Below are 20,199 nucleotides of genomic sequence, written 5' to 3' on the forward strand. Positions count from 1 at the left end.
TTTAAAAATTAGGAGAAAGGACGAGACTGAAGTGTTTGTTATGAAAGAGCCATGTGAGAAGTTTGAGAGCAAAAGGGTTATAATTTATGGAGAGCAGTTAATTTTTTTTTTTATTATTATATGAAAGCTAAATATGTTAGGCTAGGTAGATGGGAGAGTGATTGGTTTGTTGTAAAAGTTGCAGGTCTGAGAGAAGGGGCTATAGTTATTATGGCTGTTAACTAACTTTAAGGAAGGAGTAACTCGAAAAGTCAGGTAAGGACTGTAGATATTTCCAAAGTTGTGAGATAAGAAAATGGGTCACGAATGGAGTGCGAAATGGTAAAGGCTTGCAAACTGTACTGTACTGCCACGAGATAGTGAGGAGAAACTACAGAAACTTGTGAAAGAGTCTGGAAAAGTAGGTTTTTAGAGTAAATTGAAAACAAGAAGATGGAGTAACGAATAAACGTGGCTAAACCATAAGGATATTTCAGAGATTATGCAGTGAATAGGCTGATGGTAAGATAAGCGAAGAATTACGGTATAGGTGAGGCAAAAGCTATTGTTAGGACGTGTGGAAGGGCTGTTGAGTCAAACCTCCCCTATGAAAAATTAATTTTGATTGTCTTATACCAATGACAGTAAAATTTACGCTGGTGAGATGAGCTGTTTGCTTTGTATCTGTGGCGTAAGAAAGGTTAAAGTCGCGAGAAATGTTGAGATAGTAGTAGAAATGGTAAAAAGATTAGCATAGGTAAAAAAAGATGGATCAGAGTGTTATGTGAATATTCTGTCATGTGGAAAGTATGGAAAATGGCATGAAGGTGAAAATAGTGCAAAATTTGTCAGTATTATAAAGAAGTAGGGGAGGAAAACTCAAAAGTGGGTGAAAGGCGGAGTGAAAGAGGTAGGGTATTGAAATGAGAAGGGTAGTATCCAGGAGGTGAGAGAGTCTGTTAAGATAACGGGGAATGACTGTGGGTAGGGACTAAGATAAGCTACTAAAGAGCCTTCTGTGAAGCCTCGTCCACTATTCGACAGTCAAAGTAACCATTATCTTGTTTTTTTTTTTCTCTGGCACCATCTGTTAAGGGGAATGGCGTAATGTTGAACTATTTTTGTTTGATTGTTATACATTATCATCAGTAACCAAAATAAAAAAAAAATATCAAACTCTGGAAAGGATTATGTTAGCTAATAATCTCAGCACACATGATTGCAATCTATCTCTCAAGTACTCTCGTGTAAAAACACGTCACCAATCGCTCGTGGAATGTGATAGTGGCACTGCGTGTTGAAATGCTACAAGTGAACGCTGTTTAGTTCTTATTAAGAGCAACCTGATCTGTGTTTTTAGTTATGGTCCTATATCTTTCTATTTTTAATATCTGTATAAAGAGAAGTAAAAAATGAAAAATTATCATTAAATTGCACAGAAAAAGTCTAAAAAAATACTTAATTTATCGGGCATTGGTTTCCTTAATTAAAAATAATTATCTATAGGTGTGTCACCTTGGGACTGAGTGACATCAAAACATTGTCTAGTTGGCAGGGTGTAAATCTGCTTATTCTATTCCACGAAGTGTCGTTTCAAAATTATGTAGTGTGTCCTCAACGAAGTCATTGAAGCCCTGAGTTGAAATTATGTCGTGGTTAGGAGTGAATCTCAATGAAAGCCTTTCGAGTTTAAAGGGCCAGCTGTCAAATTTAACTAAGGAAGTTTTATCCGAGGATTTTGGGGAAGAAGGTGAGCCAACCTAAATACCACCTAACCGATCTTGCCATATAGTTTTTACGTTTCGTCCTTATTTTAGGTCTGTAGACCAGTTGTATTATATTTTGTTCTCAAATTTTGCACGACCGAGGTTACATATACCTACTGAGATTGAGTTCTGTCATTCCAGACTAGGTTATCTTTGTGTCTAATCCAGGCTAGGCTGTTATTTCCGTATTTTTTTTTTTTTTTTACCCTAGGCCTACTTTCACTGGTTATTTTTCGGAAGACTCCAGCCACCTCCCATATTATAATTTATATTTTTCTTGGGTAAAATACATCAAAACAAAAAATTCATCTCAATACATAACCTTCACAAATGCTTAATAACAGAGAAAAATAATTAATCAAATTACGACGTATAAGGTAAGACAGTACATGGCCCCTACCCTCCTCCATAGCTAATACGGCAAAATTGTGACCAGTAAACACCCTTTGGTTACATTAGGTTGGTATTGTTAGGTTCTTTTAGTGCCCCATCACTTCCTAGCCATTTTTGCATGAAAAACCATGTTGGGTTTTTCATGCAAAAATGGCTAGCTGGAATCTTCCGAAATGGCTGGCTGGAGTCTTCCAAAAATTTACCCTTCCACTTATGGAAGAACCTTTCATTCAGAGGCCAGTTTGGTGGGTTGGTTACTGTAGCCCAGCTTAACTTGTTTGTACCCTGTAGCTTATAGTAGCACGACTGGATTATGATTACAATTAGCTTAGTTGATAGGACATACCCATCTTTTGAAAGGTAATAGTTAACATAGGCCTAGACTATGGCCTTGGAAAGTAAGAATCTGTGCTATATAATCTGGCAGATTTGAAGAGGTAGAAGGGCTCATGGGTGTAGTGTAGGCTAAAAGGTGCATTTCTGTATATCTGCAACAAAAATGGTACATGCTATAATTGTAGTTCCTAGCAAATAGATAAACCATATATTTTTCCAACTAGTTAGCTTGCCCTTGATCCATTTCTAATGATTTTTTTTTTGATACAAACAATTTGTTTTGTGTTTTCCATTCTGCCTTATAACTAATAGTTACTGGGACCCCAGTCTGAAACAAGGGTTTTTAGGTTGTGAAAAGCCAAAAATAAGTGCAATGCTCAAGTCAGAAAGGTAGGAAATACATGAATCACAGCATGGGTAAGTATGTTGAGAATATATTTCATGCATATGAATAAAATGCAAACACCAAAAAGTATGTAGGCCTATACCATGGAAATGAAGCATGGACAGGTACAGGATGCATTGTAATCTAACCTAACCTAACTTGGCTAGTCACCATCTAACTTGACCTAGCGTTCCTTAAAAACCAAAGGGTAAGATACCTGGATTAATCCTAACCTAACCTTGTTGCCTTGTCCTTAAGTGGCCAGGAGGGCAAACACCTTACTTGGTCTAGACCACCACAAGATTTACAAGGTAAAATACAGAGATTCATACTAACTTAACCTTCCCTAACCTAAGAGACAAGGATTGTACTGAGATGGAGGGTCAAAGAGGTACCTCTCTTCACCCTAATCTGAACTGGAGCACTGTAAATCCTAAATATAAATTACAAAAATTCATCGCAACTTAACTTTTCACATTAAGCCCTAAATGGCAAGATGGTTACCTTTTTTCTCCCCTTTAGCTTTGCACAGTGCGTATGGCTTAGCATGAGGTCAGGAGAAAGCAGAGATTTTCCTTTTGTCCCATTTCCAGTCATAGTAATTGACTATTTCAGACAAGGTTAATATGTGGAGGACAGCTATTTATGAGTGGAAGGGATTACTGTATTTCTAGTTGAATAAAGAGTATTTTACATCTTTTATAATATAAGATACATCACTTAGGGCTCCTTCAACACTGTACACACTAGGCAGTCATTCTTAACTGAAGACACTGTTGGGAAAATTAAGATGAGTCATAAAATATCTGGGTGCTTTAGCATAAGAAGTTACTGGACATTAGAGACTTGTATTTAGTGAAGTGGAATGTTAATACTATTTCTTGTGATGCTAGTAAATGGTAGGGGAAGAGATAAGATGATGCTAGTTATTTATTGAATAGTCAAATTGATCATGGTAGTGATGTATCATGAGTTGAAGAGAGGTATGCATCAATCCCAAACACTGCAGATTCTTTTGCTTGAACCAAGGTGCTACTAGTCAGTAAGTCCAGCTACATGACTCCATATAAGCCTCAAGGACTTCTCTTTCTTGATCACATTCATGCAGCCATTTTGCCTGAGTTGCAAATATTTGCCATCAACAAAAATCATACCCTTCTGAAAAGCTACTTAGGCTGATGTAACTTTTTTTTTTTTCATAAGAACCTAAGGAATTTTTTAAACTTTTTTTTTTTTTTAATACAAACCCATTACTGTATACAGACGGTTGTCTTTCTTCCCAGCCCCTCTAGTCTTATAGCAAGTCCTGACATCATTGGAAATGACTGACACTCAGAGGGGTACTGGGGTTCCAAGGTACAGTAAACCCCCTGTATTCGCGTTCTCATGGTTCGTGGACTCACGCATTCGCGGGTTTCTCTGTGGAACATATCTAGCCATCATTCGGGAAAAATTCGCCCATTCGCGGTATTTTTCACTGAGAAATATTCACTAATTACTGTATTTTCATATAATTTTCATGAAGAAATGCACTTTTTGTAATAAAACTATTAAAATACTCAGGTATAAGCATTTTTACAGGGTTTTTCTTGGTTTAAGCTATCAAAATGGGCAGTTCTAAGTGTTTTTAGAGGGGTTTTAAGCATTTGCGGATTTGACCTATTCGCGGGGGTGTGTGGGATGCATCCCCCGCGAATACGGGGGGTTCACTGTATTTGGCCATATAATGATGCTGATTCTTGACAATCGGCATCATTATATAGTGTGTCTCTTGGAGTAAGGACACCTGAGGTAGGCTTATGCAAACGGATGGGTTTGTGTTTAAAGGATAGATGTTCTCAGAAGAAAAAATCAGTTTTACAGTGCAGAATGTTGGGGAACAGACAAGCAGAAATATGTGTGATTTGGATTAAGATTAGTCCTTTCATTATCAATCCTTGTTTAATTTAGGAGCTGAGCCTTTCCTTTCAACTTTTGGTCTTTCAAGCAGATTCCATTTATTTGTCACAGTTTATAGTTTTCTTGTACAGTAATTTGTGTCAACTTATGGTTACTTGCATACAGTAATGTGTTGTTTTATCAATTGTAATGAATGTTCATATGTTATTTTAATGTATATATTTTACATTCTAAAGTTCATTGTAAATGTTTTAATAGAATAACCTCTTTTTAGATGATGACTCGCAAGTTGTTGTACCAAGAGACCGAATCAAAGAATTGGAGTCACTGTGTCAGTTACAGAAACATGAGGTAAGTAATGAAAACAAAAGTGTAATAAGAATGCACGTAAATATTTTGAATTTTCATTTAATCTTATGCAACATCAGGTGTTATTTAGTCTAATTCTTAAGACCTGAAAATGTCAGTAATGTTTATTACAGAATTTTGTAGGAAAGAACATGAGGACACAAAGATTATGCTTGAGTTTCACCAAGTCCACCAAATTTGTAAACAGTGAGCTTGTGACTTTTGCAAAATGAGCTTTTAAGAATAAGTTTTTAAAGGTTATTTTAAAATTTACCCCTAAAAATTTAATGAAGTTTCCTATTGGGCACTTTTGTATTTTCATACAAACAACAAAGATTTTATTTTATTTATGCTGTAAATCTAAAATGACAAAAATCCTGAAGAAGAGAATAAGATAACAAAAGGAAAAATTTTGTGCATGCACTTCCATCTCTGTCTCAGAAGGCATCTTTTCTCGTTTCTTTCAACTTGTAGGGTTAAGAAATGGCACAAAGAGAGCTCTCGGTTGCAGTTGGTGTCATTTACTTAGGCACTGGTGGATGATGTGCAGTTTGTTTTTGAATGTCCTTTAACTTTTCACACCTTAAGAAGCTTTAGCCCACAGCTTAAGAAACTGCTTTTTTAGTTGGGCAACCCTATCCTAGAAGCTCTAATCTATTGAATTCCCATTATTCCCACTGCAATTTTCCATTTATTGAAGTACTATGATGTGCCTGAGTCTGAAAGATTCATCATCTTATTTCCCAAGAAGCACATAGCTTGTTCATTTAAGCCTAAGGAAATTAATTTTTTTTTTGCTCACCCAAATATCTTTGATGTCTCCTGATTTGTTTGTGCAGTTAATTCCATGTCCTAACCCAGTGAATAAGTGTTAGAAGCCAGCAAGCTGTCATTTTGTTTGGCTATGCTCTCATACTTCTCCACCTGTTTTCAACTGCTTTTAACTAGATAGATAGCTAACTGTAAGGCTGTTACATATAGCAGGATTTTTCAGGCTCTGGTCCTTCTTTTTTAAATCAGACAACCTTTTTGTTCTAGAGATCCTATCATTTTGATATTCCCTTGACTCATGGCTTACTATAGAACATGATAAAGTTTTCTCTTCTCTCACATCCTATCAAAGGTCTTTTGTTTGTCAACCCTCTTCCTTCTATATTACCTGTTGTACAAATCTCCCACAGGCTTTTCCTGTGTTTGCAGTTCCTCTCATTCTAACCAGTAAAGGATAAACAGTGGTCTCAATTTTTCCAGACTTCCCCAAAGTCAGGGAGAAAAGGCAGTTGTCAGTGTTGCAGGTTTTGAGTACAATGCCAAGGAACATGACAGTTTTCTGATTAATATCATGGCCAAAAGTTCTGGCAGACCTCTCCCACTGCCTTCCATATAGCTGTTATTATTCATGGACACCTTGAAGGATAAGTACGTGCATGTTAGGCTTCTTGGCTTCAGGTCTTTAGTCCCAAGAGGACTGGGAGATACACATCAGTCTCCTAGAATTGAAAGCTAGGGAAAATTAATGAAAGCTATGGAGCAGGTGTCTTTATTGTTATTCACAGCATGGCCAATTTTTAGAGTTATGATAATAGGGTACATGTAGAAGGTTTGTATTTATAAAACAGGAAATATGTCAAATTTTGTATTGGTATTTTCCATATATATAGATTAATTATTCAGTGTACAGTACACATAGGATTTACATACTGTAGATTCCTGTCCTGTGCACAGAAGAAGATATAGCATAGACTTAACAACTATGCAAGGTGCTACCAGTTATAAAAATCAAACACAGTATATTTATGTTTAAAGAGAAGTGATTAAAGAGGTTTTTTCTCCATAGGATGTATGTGGGCAGCAGAGTATGTCTTATGGTCTTGAATTTAGTTTCTTACCATTTGCTTTCATGATCTCTATGGATAAATTTAACTTGTTTCAATTACAGTTAGAAGAATGTAAAAGAGCAAGAGCGGAAGTTGAGGAAAGGCTGCATGCTGCTGATATTCATGCTGCTCACCAAAATAAACTTCTTCGACAGCAGCTGCAAGAATCTGAGGTATGTACAATATTGTGTTGTTCTTGCTGTTATTTTTTATGTAGATGCCATTTTTTTTTTTTTTCATTAATGCTCTTTTGCTCCAGAACATTGGTAATGCTAAAGAATAAAGCATGGTTTCTAAGCACTTTTTAGTGATTTTTTTTTTTTTTTGTAAAATTTCAAAAGGTAGTAGGAATTACAGAAAAACTATGTTAATACATCGTAATATGAAATTTCTTGCATTTATTTAGTCAGGTTTGGGAAAGCATTAGAAAGCACAGGCTATGGATGAAGATAAGATTTAAAAGAAAAATTGGAGGATACTGTAGATTTCATCAAACATCTCTAAAAAGTCTGTGACCATGTCATATGGAATTACTTTTCCCACACTGTAACTTATTCTATCGCTTGCATTTTCGTGAGTGGAACAGGTTTACTGCTCCCATGGTTAGGAGATACAGTTTATTTATAAACTCTACTTCATAACATATAATTGTAAACTTTTGCTCCCAAAACAAAGCTGCTTTAATAGTATGCCTCATATACTAAGAGATGGGACTCACACTAAATCTAAGAAAAACAGAAGTACTTTAATGAGAACAGTTTATGCACAAAGGGTAAAATACTATATGGAGAAGTGATTGGTGAGGTTTTGATAAGGTTGAATCTTTCAAACGCTATTGAGGAATAGTATCTGATATACATTCTCATTGAGTTGGACTTGAGTAAAAGAATGTAGTGCCTTTTGTCCTATTTTATTAAAAAGTAATGAGAGGATGGTTAGTATTATTAGTAGTGTGAGGAGCCCATGGTGTATCATCCCAAACATAAACTGTCACCTATAGGGCTGATGAGTCTGGTGCAGTGGGCATAGAGATACCTCAACCAGTTCGTCTATGAACAATGGTTCAGATGCATTTGAAGTTGTGTGACACAGTTTCAGGTGGCATAGTTTTTTTGTATGCTATCAGTTATATTCCCTTGATCCGTCTGCATTCCCTGGCAGAGGAGTTGGTTGTAGGGTACATAATTAGGGTCCCAAAAGTCATCAACATGATAAGACTGAAACACAGGTGACAGAGCCATCAGACAACTGTAAAATTTAAGATAATATATAGGTACCATTGACATATTAGGCAATTGTATATGATAAATACCTAAGGCAGACTTAGACTCCAGGCAAACAGGCGAACAGAAACAAGTTGTAAAGCAGATAATGACTTCCCACACATGACACCAGACAACTGCACAGGCAGCCAGGCTTGTCAGGGAACCGTACTAGCACCTGTGATGCAGACATTATATCAGGCAGCTGCAAGGCACTGAGTAACTATTCTGCAAGCAGAACTTGACATTTTATTATGTGATATTTTCAGAAAGTTGCCTTTATGCATCTTATTATATATTTACAGTAGTGTAATAGTCAGATCACTTATTTCCTACCCCACTGCCATTTTGAAGAAGTATAACTCATCTTACACCTGTTTTTTCATCCTATTACAATTAGACTGAACAGAAAATGAGCTTACTCTACAGCTTTTCAAGGATGATATTTTGTTCTACCTTGCCATATTAGGCTGAACAGTTCTACAAAGTTTGGTGTCTGCTGCGATCTGAAAAAGAGCATTTTAATCTTTACAGTGCTTAGTTTACAACCCAGACTTAATAATCCATCATCCACAGGTGATTTGTTGACATAACAAAATAGGTACTCTAGTTACAAAATATAAAACTTGCTTCAAGGCCTAACAGATTTTTTTATATAAGTAAGGCTGTAGTTGCTGTCTTTTGTTCACCATACTATAGTTAGTTTGATAATCTATATACTTTATTCTAGTCAAGTTACTGTAATATAAAATGTGTCATGAATTTTTATCCCAGCATCACATAAGAGGGATGTCAAGAAAACTTGAGCATGGAATATTATACACGTTATATTTTTTCTAGTTCCTATGGAGGTGTTGTAGAGATGAATTTATAATTCCTCTATATTTTAGTGGTTGAAGCCATTGTAATTCCCATTTAACTAAAAGATGAGCATAAGGTAGCTTTGCCCTTTAACAGACATTCTTTTCCCCTTTTGTTTAGAACATTCTTTTCCTTTTTTTTTTCTAGAATCAATTGAGAAGTCTGAAAGAAAAAAGTTCAGAATGGGGATGGGAGGCTGCTGACATCTCCAACCATACTTTGAACCATAACAGATCACAAAATCACGAGTGGGCAGATGGTCTACAGGGCCTCAACTATAACAATCCACATGATCCTGTATCTGGTGCACTTGAAGTTCAGAATCAGCAGGTGTGTTTTCCTTTATTTTTTAAGCAAAAGATATAAATTTTACATGATTCTTTTATTTTTCTGGTATTTTAAGATGTTTGTAATTCAGTGAAATGGATAAAATATCTTGGCTGATTAGATACCAGCCTCTTGAAGTCAGAATGTACAGAGACCACTTAGTGTAACATTATTGCTAAATTCTATCATAATACAGTATGTATTTTTGTAAACATTTGGTTGTGCAAAAATTGTGTTTTTTTAAAAGATTATCATATTCCACCAGGAACTGAGTGTTACAGTAAATTATGAGTACAGTATACCTAAATATAAACCTTTATGCTTTTTACGGATATAGTTAGTACCAAATTATATTTTACTTAGGACTGTATTTAGGGCAAAAGGAAATCCAAAAATATTTAACCATTTCACTGATATGACATCACCCAAATTTAAGTCCTTGGTGTTTTGATGGTGCATGCAAACATCAAAAAAAAAAAAAAAGAAATTGCACAAACCAGCAAAAAAGATGAGAATAAAATTTGGCAAGTGTTCCTGATATTTTTTATACATATGTAACATGTATTTTTATTTTGTATAATTTTGGATTTTTATTCTATGATTACATCATTAATCATTTTTATAAGAGAGAGAGAGAGAGAGAGAGAGAGGAAATATTTTTTATACGCATGTAACATGTATGTTTATTGGTTTTGTATAGTTTTAGATTTTTATTCTGTAAAGTAAATCATCTATCTTTTTTCTGAGAGAGAGAGAGAGAGAGAGATATAGAGAGAGAGAGAGAGAGAGAGAGAGAGAGAACGCACCACTTGCATTGCACTAAGCAGGCAATTTATCTGGGTTTGCTATGGATATGAAATGAAGATTTTATCATAAATAGTTTGTTTTTTGGCAAAGTTTTTGAGGGAAGTGCAAAATTCTCCCATATCTTGTAAACTCATACTCTTTATTTCACCTACATAAACTTATTTTGGGGACTTTTTATGCTGTTGTATAGAGCAATCATTCAGCCACAAAGGAAATAAGATTGAGGTGTCTACCTTGAAAATTTCAGGGGGTACATGTCTTTGAACAAAAAAAGTTATACTAAAGTGTATCACGTCTAATTGAAAATGTGACACTACTTTGTCATTCATTTTTTCATATTTTCTTTGCTATAATTACATTGCTTTTCATTGCAGTAACTAGGTAATTTATGTGGGTGTGCTATAAATAAAAACAGACTTTATTTCAAATAGTTTTTCTGTAATTTTTGGGGGGGAGAGAAAGGACAGTTTTTTCATATCATCATTTCTACTCATATTTCCACCTATACAGAAATTATTTTGGGAAAATATTTTATGCCATTGTATAGAAAAAACCATTCAGCTGCAAATTGAAACAAAATTGAGCAGTATACAGTACCTTTAAATTTGTCGGTGCTACATGTCTTTGAACAAAGTAAGGTATAAACATTTTACACTTACCACGCGAGCCACTACCACTTCCCACAGACATAATTGTTCAGAAGGGTCATAGGTGAAAGGGTTAAGATATGGGTAAATTGCTGAAGAACAAAAATTGGAGCAATACTCAGAACATGAAAAAATAAATTAATTAAAATGTTTTGTCAGAATAGACTGGTAAAACATTTTGTCAGAATAGACTGGTCTCCAAAATTCTTGAAAGATATAGCCTGAAAATCAGAGTAAACATAAAAAAAATTTTAAATATAATGTCACGGGGTACTCTTAAAAACAATAAGGTCATGGGATACTCTTGCAAACAAAATTCTAGAGGATTTTACTTCTCATATTAAGAGGCAAGTCATTCTGAAAAGTCTATGTTTGAACTGTGGCATGATGGAAAATGACAGAAATAAGTTGTGATGATTCTGCTAACCTTCAATTGAAGCTTGTGCCATGTATCCTGCTACTACTACAGGTACTAATGAGTAGAATAAATACCATCTGCATGCTACATTTGTGAAGAAAATTGTATGAATATAGGGTACCTCCATGCAGCTGCCAGTAAATATTTTATATCAAGAACTTGCTTAATGAACAGGAAAAACTTGTAAAACACTGTTATGTATTACACTACCCCATGCAATCGAGATAGGTGATTTGAGCCAAAGAGAAATACAATTTCTCTTTGGCTCAAAACCCTGGAACATCTCATAGAAAAGTGTAGCCTGAATGTGCCCTCTTTGTAGTCCTTGGTTTCTTGGAAGTAAAGATGCATTTGTCTGACTGGGTACAGGTGTTCTATCACAGTATGAGTTGAATGAATTGGAAAGGTCAAGGGCACAATGATTCAAACCAGGCAATGTTGAGTTGTGTTTTTGTTTCATGGACAATTTTAACCCTTAAGGGACGGGCTAAAGATATATATTAAACACACCCCCAGACCAGGCAAACTTTAAGGTTGGCCAATTTAAGAAAAAACACATCAGTGGAAAGAGGAAGATATGCAAATGCACATGGTGTAAGGAAAAAGTTCTAAAAATTTTTCCCTACCTTCCATGGGAAGTTGAAAGTGACTTCTTACAACCCCGTGTGGGGCCTTTTTTACAAGGCACTCATAAAAACATGCTAATTTTACCAGGTTATACTTGTTTTTTCTAATAATTTATTTTATTTTATTTTGTAAAATTATAATTACAGCTCACACAATATCATAACAGATCAAAACTAAAATCAGTAAAAATTCTTAGTATGTTTGTTGTAAAATATTTACGAGATTTACTGAGATGGGGAGATACGAGATTTACTGAGATGGGGAGATACGAGATTTACTGAGATGTGGAGATGCAGTGACTTTTTGTGAGGTATATATACATGTTTTTTCCAGTATTTCTTTGCACTTTTCCTTGCAAAATTATAGTTATATAGCTGACATACTATCATAAAAGACAGGAACTAAAACCAACAGCAATAGGTATATTTATGAGCAAATAAATAAAAAGATGTCATAGGATAGAGAGGGGCAATACATTCCCCCATCAAGTCTCAAGGCACACTGATCCCCCCCTCTGTCCTGTGCTGAGCTACACAGTTGCCATAAGTCATTTATCAACCATTGAAGTGCTATGAACATCTTTCCTGCTAAATTCATCCAAATCGTATGACGCATAATATTAATACTCGTATGAGTAACCCCTTTCATCACTGAAAACCTGTTATAGATACTCATATGATGATGCCTGTCCATTAAGAGTTAAGGGACAGACCCATTGAATTCCATTTGTTGGTAAGTGTTACTTATATAGAGCACTTGAAGTTCACTGGACCACCTTGCAACCACACACGCTACAAGACCATCTGTAGGTTAAGGTTCACTGAGAAGCTTTGAATCAAAGGTCTTTCAAGACTTGTCTAGGTATGTATTTGCCCTCAGTAAGTACTTCTTCTCAAAGAACACAAGATCTTTTAAATTTTGTTGAAGAACCTATACTTGTTCCACAAAGCTCAACAACATCAAGAAAAGCAGATCTAAATCCTTTAACAACTAAGACTGACAACTCCTCTTTGATGGCTTATGAAAGAGTAAAATCATTAAGTGTGTAGTGAAATGATTGGAACAATATCCCTTAGACTGAATCAACCAGAGCACCCTTTGTTGATTGGAACAGGTAAAAATTCAAAACTTTCCAAGGTTTTTAGGAAGCATCACTGCCTCTGAGACTCAGTTGGAAGCAAAAAAATATACATTTCAAGGTTCTTTTTGAATCATGATGAGAATCATGACAGAAGAATGAGGCTTTGTGGGAAGAAAGAGCATAGTCTGAGCCTGTGCAAGGAGGTCTTCTGTCTTTCAAGATTTATCAGGTTGGTGTAGTTGGAGAGCCATTTCATGGAGTAAGGCTGTTGATGATTGATGGGTTTGTGTAAAAAATATGATTTATTGGGAAGTTTTACCTTTTTGTGCATTAGCGATAAACAGCTCAGTAGATGTTTACACTGGGTTCCATGGTACACTTTTTTGCTAATGCTGTGGCAGTGGATCTACTGCTCTAGAATCATGTAGGGAACTCCAAAACTACATTAAAATTTAATCACTAAAAGGGCTGACAATAGATGGTTTTAAATTCTCATCACTAAAAACTAGTTATCAGATTCACCCCAGCCCAGAATCAAGAAGAAATACCAAGTCCAATCCTAAGAGATGATGTTCTCAAAAATGTTTTTCATTATAAAACAAGATACTTTTGGTGGGTATTAGACTATGTTGGGTTTTACAGTCTTTTTGTGTAGCATATGTTTAGACTTAAAGAAACATTTTTCTTATACCGCTTTGGGCAGATTGTGAGATTGCATAAGGCATTAATCCTGCCGAAAGTGACTCACGCTGCATAAGGCATTAATCTTGGCAAAGTGACTTGAAGATATTCTCATATTGAGGGCATGTCAGGCTACATCAGGCCAGGTTGACATCACTAAAATTGAGTATAGTTCCATCCTTTGAATAGTTGATAACATGACCCATGAATATTCAGCACAGCACCGCAGCTATGTGTGTATGGTTTCAAATATTTCTCATTCATACCTGAAAATAATACATAAGGAAAAATCCATTTAATTAATATTTCAGATCTCAGAAATTTGTTATACAGTATATTAATTTTATTGTTGAAAAGTATTTGAATGACAAGTACGTTGTTAACATTTCATTTATTGCAACTCAGAATCATTTTAAAAATTACAGTGAATATGAATACAATTTGTAAGCCTGAGATCTTATAGATTATTAAAAATCTGTTAGCATCCAAAATATAGCTATTATACATTAAACTCTCTCCTCTATTAATCTTGGTGAATTTGAAAGATAATGTAATGAGAAGAAAAAAATAAGAGGTGACAATATCTGGAAATATATTGTAATTTTTACGCTAGTAACATATTTGAATGAAATGTGTCATTTCATTTATTGCAGCTCAGAAAAATGTAAAAATTATAAAAAGTGAATATGAATACTGTACAATTAATGAGCTAGGAATCTTAGAGATTATGAAAAATCAAGTTGGTATAAACTGTTCATTCTCTTTTGATCATGATGAATTTGAAAGATGGTTTAGCTTCAAGTAAAACATTATGGGGAGTCATTATCATGATAAAGCATAAAAACTCATTGATACTGTGTACTGTCTGTGAAAGCTGCCCTAGGTTAAAACTGGAGTTATACTGGTAGTTTGTGTTTTGGAGATCATAGTAAATATATGCAGTCATTATCACTGAAACATGTTTTGCTTCTGATTGGCTGATGCATTTGAATTGCGGCCTCTAGTGACTTAGAGGCTGTGTGAGCCTCTGCTGATCATGATTGGCTTCAGTGGTATTTACCTTATTCTGTGAAAAAAAATCACTATATTGGCAGACTACCTGACATTTAAGAGTTACCTTGTGAGATAAGTAAATAAACATAGAGAGATGAATAAAGAGAAATCATCCTAATTTTATAGTTCATCCTGTTAATTTTCAAGTTTAGTGAACTTATACTGTATTGTTGCAGTCTTATGCATCTCACCCTTCTGTAGTATACATTTTTTTTAGATCCCTTACTTCATGAAACTTGACTCCTGCTACTGCCATTTGTAACTGATTTTCAAAAGTTAATTTTGCTTATGTTGTATATATTTTATTTCTTTGCTAAGGTGAATTGGTCTTTAATATGTACCATAATTCACAAAGGGTATCTAACTTTGTAGTGCTATCTGAGGTGTAGTGTTTTTAAAGCATTGTTTAGAAGGTAACAGTTTTTTAGATATGCTGTATAGTATTTTCACTGTTTTACCATGATTCATTTCCATTTAACAATATAGATCATACTAGACTTACTTTTGGGTGCATTGCCAATCTGTTCAATTTCCAAATGTTATTCAGTCTGCCCATCATTTGATTGCCCCTGTCTAGTCATTCACAGAATTCCAGATTGATGGAACCTGTACTTGAAATTGTTTCTAAATACTGTATGTATATGAAAGATTCAGCCTTATTAATTGTTCTCCTTCTAATACTGTTTCATCCCTTTGTGTGTGCTCTGTCCGCATTACTTTTGTTTTACATAGATTTATTTAGAGTTCCATCTCTGTAGATATGATATGTAATGTACTCTGTTAAGCAAGCTGTGTAATCAGTTGGAAGTCTGTCAACTTTCAATTGTTACTCCATTGTAAAGCTCCTCTTCCTAAACACTTTTTTCATTATAAAATTTATGAGCAGTGCAAGCAACAGTGAAGACATAATATTCCATTGTATCGTCCCACTTTTTTTACTGCATACTCACATGTTAAGACTTTAACAACATTAATTTGGTATCTACTTTGTTTATGGATAATTTCAATGAGCTTTACATATTTAATGCCATACTGATGCAAGACCCTCCATAATATGTATTAGTCTGTGGATGCTATCAAATTACTTCTCATGATCAACACAAGCTCCCAGAAGGAAGTTTTTTAAATTTCATAGACTGCTGCACAATCTGTCTTAATACATAGTTTATCTGTGCAACCCCTGCCCTTTCTGCAGTAGCCATTTCACTTCCCAACTTTTTTATCAATTTCTCCAACCTATTGAAAATAAGCATGCTGAATATTTGCATCATGACCGACATAACTGCAGTGCTCTGTGCTTATCTACATTCAGTCAGGTCATCCACATTTTATACCTTAACTATGACTTCCAGTTCCCAATCAGTGGGCTTTGTATCTTCTTTCCATGTTCTTCAAAACAGTCTGCTAAGTATATGAAGTATTATTTCAGTGTCAGCTAAAATCATCTCTTTGGATGTTTTCTTTATTATTGATTCTTTTTCAAAACTTGAGAATTCAAATATAAGTATATTTAGGTCTTCTTCAGCTTCTGTGATATGTCATATTATCCTCACCATATCTCTTATTCATGACTTCACAAAAATGTTCTGCCCACATTACCTTTCATCTCTTCTTAGAATGGACTCATCCCTCATTTTGACAGTTATTTTTCTCCTTTTCAATATTGCCAGTCCTTGAATACGTGACGTTGTGAACATCGGCCTGCTTGCTCAAGTAGTCTGTCTTATCTCTTCTTGATCTTTGTTTATCTAAACTTAAATACTTAGCATTTTTTACTTTGTATTCTTCATTTCCTTCCTGAAATTTTTCAGCTTGTACCATTTGCATTTTTTTATCCTTTGTTGTATCCCAGATCTCATCTGATATCCAAGGTTCTCATCTATTAACCCATATCCTATTACTTCTTTTCCAGCAAGTTGACATACATTTTCAGTGTTGAAAAGTCCTCGTTCATTGTCTGCCCCTCCTTTGATATGGTGTCTATAACTGCAAGACTGTTGTGACATTCATTGTAAAAGCTCCTTAATGTTCATCTTCAAGGAACTACTGTATTAAACCTAGATATTCTGTCATCTTTGTTGTTGGGTGGCTTTGATTTCAACTTTATTGTGGCCATTACAAGTAGGTTTTTACTACCATCTGCTCCTCTGTAGCTCCTAACATTTCTCAGGGTTCTGTTCTTCTCTTCGTAGATTATTAGCTACATGATCTGTTAGGTTTGTATGACTGCCGTCTGGAGAAGTCCAAGCGTATTTATAGATGTCCTTTCATTGGAAAAGATTATCTCTTGTGTATTTAAAGTTAAAAGCATAGGAGAAGGAGTATGTGAAGAGTGTCAAGTACCAGGATGGGGTTATGAGGTCAGCAGGTAGTTTTTGCAATTTTATTATGTAGAAGAAGGGAACGAAATCAGTGAGTGTTGGATGAGGCAGTGAGAATTTCCATGATGGTAAAAAGGAGATTTTTTAAGGTGCATTGCAAGACAGAAGGATGAATTGTGTACAGGCATACAAGGGGATGGATAGGTTGGTCACAGAGGATGTAAGATAGAAAAAGAAAACATGTAATGAAAAAAGTAAGGAAGGTGATCAAGGACTTCAGGGAGGATTAGAAGTTGTTCTGAATGCGATAAACTGAAGGAGAAAGGATAATGAGCAAATGAATATGGGAATTAAAGATGCAAATAGAGAGATGTTCTTTGAAGAGAATGCAGTCCTGGGTTGATGCTGGAGTATTTTTAGATATGGTGAATGTGGAAGCTAGAAGAGAGGCAGAACTGAATGATGCAATAGTGGAAGAAATTGGAGTATGTTTGAGAATGGTTATGGAAATTATTTTTGAAGATGTAAGGATGGCAGTTAAGAGGCAGAAAAATTAATACAAAAGGTTGTGATTACAAGTGAGATGCTACTGTACGATGGTGAAACTGTTTTGAGTGGCTGATGGGAGTGTGTAGGGTATATCTAGACAAGGGAAATGTTCTAAAGAACATGGTTAGAGGAATAATTGTTCCTTTGTATAAGGGCATAAAAAATAAAGGAAAAATGTTGATAGGATTTTTATCGAGAAATTAATACTTGGCAGAATGTTGTACAGGGCAAGAACAGTGTGGGATAGGCAAGTAAGAAAGGGATGTTGTATGGCTCAGGTGTTTGTTATGTTGAGTTGTGTGAGAAATTTGAAATAAAATGGAAAAACTATATGTGGCATTTACTTGGAGAAAGCTTATGACAGAATTGGTAGAGCTGGAATGTGAAGTGTGTTGAGAAAAATGGAATAGAAGGTAAATTGTTGATCATAATAAAAAGTGTTTAAGATTGAAGTGTGGCATGTGTTGTAGTTTGCAGATGGAAGAGTGACTGGTCTGGCCTAAAAAATAGAATGTGTTAGGGATCCATGGGTGTTTAACATCTTTACGGATGCATTGATGTGATGTGAGAAGTTATAGTAAGAACAGTAGTTGTCATTGCCAAGGTGTTGTTAAAAAGAGGGTACATGAATGGAATGTGACATGACTGATCTTCATGGATAATACAATACTGATTGTGGACAGTGAAAAGAAATTGCAGTGATTAGCGAGAGTTTGAAAGCTATTGCAAGAGGATCACATCAAGAGAAAACAGTAAGGTTATGAGGATAAGTGGTAACTATGAAGATGTAACAGTGAATGTTACAGATGGTGAGAGAATGGAACCTGTAGAGTGTTGATAGTATTTGCGTGTAAATATGCCATTCACATTATGGTAGGAAGAGAGAAGAGGTGAGTCATAGATTAGGTGAAGTAAGGAAGGTAGCAGGATCCACTTGCCTTAGTGAGATTTAAATCTTAATGGACTGAATAATAGGCCCATTTAATGGCTAAGTCAAATGAGAAGCAAAAGATTGGGGCAAAGGGGAGTGCCTGTAGAAGCCCTGGCTAGAATGCTGAAGAGATTGTTACTCCAACTCTCCTCTGTGTGAGTGAAAAATAGGTGTTGAGTGCAAGTGAAAGAAAGGTGGGAGCTAAAGAGAGGAATTGTTTACCTATTATTTGTGGCATGAAAATTGAAAGGTGAGAAATATGGAAATATGTAGGTGAAAGGATGGATCAGTTTGTTTTGAGATGGTTTGGCAGTGTGGAAAGAATGTAAGATGATAGTAAACAAATGATGCAATTCATATGTAAGGTGATAGTGAAAAAATGATGCAGTTCATAAGTATTAGGAGGAAAGAGGAAAGAAAGACCTAGAAAGAGGTGGATATAGGGATAGAAAGTGGATTTGGAAAGGAGGGAACTCAACATCCATAAAGAAAGTGACAGGCACATTGCATTTATGGGTGTTTGATACACTGCTGGGGAAACATTTGTGTATTTGTATGAAGCGACCAATGTGGAAGTTTTCTGCACTTGGTTCATCCATGGTTCAGCAGTTTTAAGTGTGATTGTAACAGTGATTATTGTCCTCTACTTCCCTTGGGCTGCCCTCTGTTGTTAAATGGGTTGAAAAAAAAATGTTGAAAAAAATGCATAAATATATATACTGTATATATATATACAGTTTATCTGCATAAATATGTATACTATATATACTAATATGTATATATGTATATATATATATATATATATATATATATATATATATATATATATATATATATATATATATATCTGTATATATATGTGTGTGTGTTTGTGTGTGTGTGATTGATTCTTTTTTGTGTACATCCGTTCATCCCTGTTACATAGTTCACCATTCTCGGGAATGGGAATGACCCATTGCATTCCCAGTCGGAACCACTCAAATCCCCTCACCCACTTTATCCCTGTTCCTCGCACTTAGGGGCACCGTTGTACCTTTGGGGTTTGGGTTGGGGAGTGGGGATGGCCGATGATAAGGAAGGCAGGTATTATAATAGTACACAATATCGACCTGCCCATGTCGGCGCTGGCATAGCAAATATTTGAACTGTTATCACCTCCTCGATAACGCTTAGAGCCGCAGGAAGGAAAGACGGCTGGTGGGTGTTGGGACCTCTTGGCAGTGTTGGGGGGTTGAGCTAGGGAGGGAGTGTTGTTTGGGGGTTGGGGGTTAGAAAGGGAGTTATAACGGCCGTTAGAGGAGGAAAGATAGAAAAAGAAAGGAAAGAGGATGAGAGAGAGAGAGAGAGAGTCTGCGTGGAGGGGAGATTAAGATGATGGAAGAGAGAGAGAGAGAGAGAGAGAAAAAAGATAAGATAGGAAAAGTGAGGAAGGCAGGGAAGAGGGCGAACCGTTAGACTGGGTAGGGAAGAGAGAGAGAAATGCAATAGTCAAGAATAATGTTTCAGACTAAGTAAGGAGGAAGAAAGCAATTCCGGTAATTCCTTAGATGAATAATTAAAAGGGTGCCAGTACAAACATTTGGTTGGTGGGGGAGGGGGAGAGGTTGGCCCCTAATGCTGTAGTTGATGATTAGACCATTCTGAAAATGAG

The 20,199-nt window shown here is 35.5% G+C and overlaps 1 protein-coding gene across 1 annotated transcript in view; it reads left to right on the forward strand.

Moving 5' to 3' along the window:
* Positions 1-1,487: 1,487 nt before the first annotated feature.
* Positions 1,488-20,199, forward strand: part of LOC136848906 (thyroid receptor-interacting protein 11-like) — a 181,952-nt gene continuing 163,240 nt past the window's right edge. Inside the window, exons 1-4 of the mRNA XM_067121729.1 lie at positions 1,488-1,729; positions 5,033-5,109; positions 7,046-7,156; positions 9,254-9,436. Coding sequence (XP_066977830.1) covers positions 1,627-1,729; positions 5,033-5,109; positions 7,046-7,156; positions 9,254-9,436 — 474 coding nt within the window. The 5' untranslated portion in view covers positions 1,488-1,626. The remainder of the gene's footprint in view (positions 1,730-5,032; positions 5,110-7,045; positions 7,157-9,253; positions 9,437-20,199) is intronic.

Source organism: Macrobrachium rosenbergii, chromosome 20 (genome assembly GCF_040412425.1).
Source record: "Macrobrachium rosenbergii isolate ZJJX-2024 chromosome 20, ASM4041242v1, whole genome shotgun sequence".
Taxonomy (NCBI): Eukaryota; Metazoa; Arthropoda; class Malacostraca; order Decapoda; family Palaemonidae; genus Macrobrachium; species Macrobrachium rosenbergii.